The following is a 4,853-nucleotide window of genomic DNA, read 5'->3' on the forward strand; positions in this document are numbered from 1 at the left end:
GTGCGTGAGAAGACCCAGCAAGCCAAGTAAGATCGTTGCCAGTGCCCCTGGACTGGCTCTTGTGTGGGTGGCACATAAGATGCACCATTTTGAGCGTGGCCGTTGCCAGTGCCCCTGGACTGGCCTTCGTGCAGGTGACACGTAAAAGCACCTACTACACTCTCTGAGTGGTTGGCGTTAGGAAGGGCATCCAGCTGTAGAAACTCTGCCAAATTAGATTGGAGCCTGGTGTTGCCATCCGGTTTCACCAGTCCTCAGTCAAATCGTCCAACCCATGCTAGCATGGAAAGCGGACGTTAAACGATGATGATGATGATGATGATGATTTACAGAATTGTAAAAATTGACATCATCATCGTTTAACGTCTGTTTTCCATGCTGGCATGGGTTGGATGGTCTGACTGAGGTCTAGAGAGCCAGCGGCTGCACCAGACTCCAATCTGATCTGGCAAATTTCTACAGCAGGATGCCCTTCCTAACGCCAACCATTCTGAGAGTGTAGTGGGTGCTTTTTAGATGCCACTGGTACAGGAGCCAGTCAAGGGGTACTGGCATCGGTCACAATCGGTTGGTACTTTTTATGTACCACTGGCACAGGAGCCAGTCAGGCGGACCTGGCATCAACCACGTACAGATGGTGCTTCTTACATGCCACTGGCACGGGAGGTAGTTTGGGGGTACTGGCATCAGCCACGTTTGGTTGATGCTTTTTACGTGCCACCGACACGGGAGCCAGTCAGAGGGCACCAACCCCAGCTACGATATTGGTTTTACTTGACTCAACAGGTCTTCTCAAGCATATCATATCACCTGACACATCAGGGGTATTCTTAACAGGGCCGGACATGCATGGTTGCAATCTCACTTGAGTTGCCGGGTCTTCTCAGTCACAGCATATCTCCAAAGGTCCAGGTCTCCTGTCATTGCCTGTCTGAGATCTAATGTTCGAAGTTCATGCTTCACCACCTCATCCCATGACTTCCTGGGTCTACTTCTTCCACAGGTTCCTTCTACAGTTAGGAAGTGGCACTTCCTTACACAGCTATAGTAGAAGATACTTGCCCAAGGTGTAACACAGTGAGACTGAACCCAGGACCATTTGGTTGGGAAGCAACACAGTCGCGCTGTTTTTTTACTTTCCTTTTTATGATAAAGACCCTATAACATAATGTGTCTGTTGATTATAAAAATGCGCTGGCTAGGACCAGGGATGTGGAAATGATTGACTGTATGTATGCTGGTTCAGGCCATGTCTAGAACTATACAGAAAAATAAATAAACAAATACACCCACCGATGCCATGCTATCAGTCCATTCTCCGTGACCTTTCTGATATTCTTTGACTTTACGAATATCTTCAATTATCTGGACTGAATCACCTATGGCAAATAGTTGAACCTGAAAGAGAGGGAAGAAAAAATAAACACAAGAAAAGGAAAGAGAGAAAGACAGAGAGGGCGAGAAAGAAAGAAAGAGAGAAAAGAGAGAGAGGGGGAGAAAGAAAGAAAGAAAGAAAGAAAGAAAGAAAGAAAGAAAGAGAACTCTGCTGATTCTGTCACTTGCTGTCCTACTAACACATAAGTAAATAACACTGTGTAACAAAATTCTTTATTTTTTTATTCTTGTCTTTGGTCAGTGAGTGTTATTTCTCATTTGCTTCTATCTAAAAATCAAAGGATGTGACTACCATTCCCTTCAAACTTTGCTTCTGTGACCTCGACGTCAATGTTTTGAAACTGACCTATTTTCCATTACATTTAAAACAGAATCAGTGATGAGTTGCTGAAGCAGAAATATTGTTATAGCAAATGTTCTGCTCAATACCACAGATTTGCTTATCAGTTGCTTGATCTTAACCATATGAGCATGTCCCTTAGTGGCTGACAATATGTGCATCTCTGATGATGAGCAGGAGTAGTGGGGGGGGCATCATAACTACATGTTAAGAGGGATTCTTTGGGGTTTGAATAGATGTAACAAAAGCGCAATTTGAAGGAAATATTAGCCATTTTTCATACTTTCTAGGGGTCAGCAAACAGGAAATAACAGTTGCTATCCAAAGACAAAAATTGTGTTACATATTGTAATGAATCTCCTGCTCAGCTATCCCCACTTACCCTTATATATAATGTGGGGGTAGTCGTACCTGTAGAATAAGACACCTTTGTTTGTCCGTCTACCTTTAGCCTTTCAACACCTGGCATAAAACCACTTTCCCTGTCTCAAATATTACACCACCCCCACTCAGTAGTCACAGCTTTTTTCTCCCCCCACCATTCTACTTTTGTCTTGCAAGTAACTTGGCAACCTCACTAGTGCTGGTGCTACACAAAAATGTACCCAGTGTACGCTGTGAAAAGGTTGGCATCAGGAAGGGCACTCAGCTATAGAAACCATGCTAAAGATGACACTGGGGCTTGGCACAGCCCTGCAGCTCATTGGATCCTGTCAAAACTCTTACAGTCAGAGGAAATGTAGACAAATACCTTCTTTAATTTCTTGAGCCAGTCATCATGTTGTTGAATATATGTAGTTCTCTCCATGTCATGTGACACATAAAGCTGCAACATAATCTCTCTCACCCGCTCTGTGTTTTGCTACTGTTGTGGTTTCATTCCAGCCTCTCCACACTTTTCATCTCCTGTCCTTGTCAATGGTCCTTCGCCATGTGGTTTTTAGGGCACCCTACTGCTCTTTAGTGCCACCATACAATCACCAGCTTGATCTAGTCCAATCCAGTTCCAGCATCTATGACTTATTTCACTACTGATCCTGTTAATGCCCATTGTTGTCTCAATTATGTCATTTTGGGCCTCTTTTGTAGCCACTTGAAGTCAAGTATTCTCATTAAGCATGGAAATTGGAAGTTGTCCAGTTCCTCTTTTTTCTATTTTTGTCACTTTCCAGTTTTCACATCCGTAGAGTAACACTGGTCAGTCCAATGTCTTGAACAGCTTCAGCTTGTTTTGCAGCCTATACCTTTGTTTCTCTGTACCTTTGTGAGATTGCACAATGCTCTTTGGAATTTGGATATTTGGTTCTTTATACTCTCCATTCCCCTTCTGTCTTTCGTGACTGTCGCTCCCAGGTAAACAAATTCTCCAATGTCTTCCACCTCATTCTCACCAATTCTTACATAAGCTTGTTGTTTGGCATTACTCTTAAGTGTTTCACATTTTTGTTTTGTCTGGCAATGATAGAATAATACATTCTTCCCCATCCTCATCCCACTCCAAATAACTCCAAAATTTCCTATCAGTTATGAATCTACAATTAGTAGAAATGTAATCAAATCCCTTCTTTAATTACTTGAGTCAGTAACCCTGTTGTTGAATATACTAAGGCAAGCATATAATAATAAGTTTGGGAGAGTAGAGTTGTCAAAGTAAACTTGTTAAACTTGTCATAGTAAGCTCATTAGAGAAAACATGACAGTCTAAGCTTATTCGTATCAGCTTACCAGAGTAATCATGCTGGGAAAAGTTTTTCTGAGTAAATAAACACATCAGTGAAAACTTAACTGACTAAGCTTCTCTCTTTTAAGCTTGCCTGTCTAAGATGGTGTTCTTAATCATACCTCTCTAAACTTGCCTGTTGAAGATTGTCTTTTTAACCTTGCTTCTCTATATTTCCCTGTCAACGCTTGCCATTCTAAGCTTGCCTGTGTAAACTTACCAGTCTAAACATGCCTATCAAAACTTGCTTGCCTAAGCTTGCATATCAAAGTTTGCCTGTTGAAGATTGACTGTCAAAGCTTGCCTGCTGAAGATTGCCAGTCAAAGCTTGCCTGTTGAAGATTGACTGTCAAAGTTTGCCTGTAGAAGATTGTCTGTCAAAGCTTGCCTGTCGAAGATTGCCAGTCAAAGCTTGCCTGTTGAAGATTGACTGTCAAAGCTTGCCTGTTTAAGATTGTCTGTCAAAGCTTAACTGCTGAAAGTTGCCTGTCAAAGCTTGTCTTTCTAAGCTTACCAGAATAAACTTGCCTTTCTAAGCTCGCCTGTTAACATTTTCCAGCCAAAACTCTTTATTTTAAACTTGTCAGAAAAACGCATCAGATTGAACTTGTCGATCTAAATTTCTGCTACTAAACTTGTCAATCTAAACTAGATACACTCTACTTGTCAAATGAGACACTACTTGACTGACTAAACATAAAGCAAAAACACTTAAGATATTGAATAATACAAAAATAAAGAGAGAAATAATTCACACAGTGAATTTAATGCAATGACCTCAATGACCTCATTAACTGACCTTTGTTAGAGCGCCGGGATGAAAGGTCCATCTGTTACTACATCCTTCATATTGCACACGTACATCACCACGATCGGTGATTCGATGGACAGAACCAACTTGACCTATATACTGAACAAAGAGGAAAGAACAACAATTAATTGTATTTATACACAAACACACACACATAGATACATGCATATACATACATATGCAGATATACATGTATATACATATATGAGAAATGATATGAGAAATGTCTAAACTCTTAAAGGTATTTAGAGATACAATTAAAGTGATTTAAACAACACCTTTATCATACGATTTTAAGTAACATCTCTATCGTCCGATTGACTACACTGAAATTCATCCTTTTCTCTGATGAGTGGATAGACTTCCTAATAATGGTTATCAACTTTGGATTTCATTTCAAAAGGTAGTATATTCATGAAACAATCATAAGATCTCTCAAATCTTTTTAAATAATCATAGTTATACTTTATATATTTATTTATTAATAGAATATTGTTTATATTATGGATGTTTCTGTACTGTGATTTTTATATAATTTTTCCTACTTTTACTCCCTAATATACATACATATAATATATATACATACA

At 40.0% G+C, this 4,853-nt stretch overlaps 1 protein-coding gene across 1 annotated transcript in view; it reads right to left on the minus strand.

Annotated features, from left to right (window-relative positions):
• Positions 1 to 4,853, minus strand: part of LOC106872992 (E3 ubiquitin-protein ligase MIB2) — a 225,841-nt gene that overhangs the window by 28,608 nt on the left and 192,380 nt on the right. Inside the window, exons 8-9 of the mRNA XM_052976892.1 lie at positions 4,255 to 4,365; positions 1,294 to 1,398 (exon numbers count right to left, since the gene is read on the minus strand). Of these exons, the coding sequence (XP_052832852.1) occupies positions 1,294 to 1,398; positions 4,255 to 4,365 (216 nt within the window). The remainder of the gene's footprint in view (positions 1 to 1,293; positions 1,399 to 4,254; positions 4,366 to 4,853) is intronic.

This window comes from Octopus bimaculoides, chromosome 26 (assembly GCF_001194135.2).
Source record: "Octopus bimaculoides isolate UCB-OBI-ISO-001 chromosome 26, ASM119413v2, whole genome shotgun sequence".
Classification (NCBI taxonomy): domain Eukaryota; kingdom Metazoa; phylum Mollusca; class Cephalopoda; order Octopoda; family Octopodidae; genus Octopus; species Octopus bimaculoides.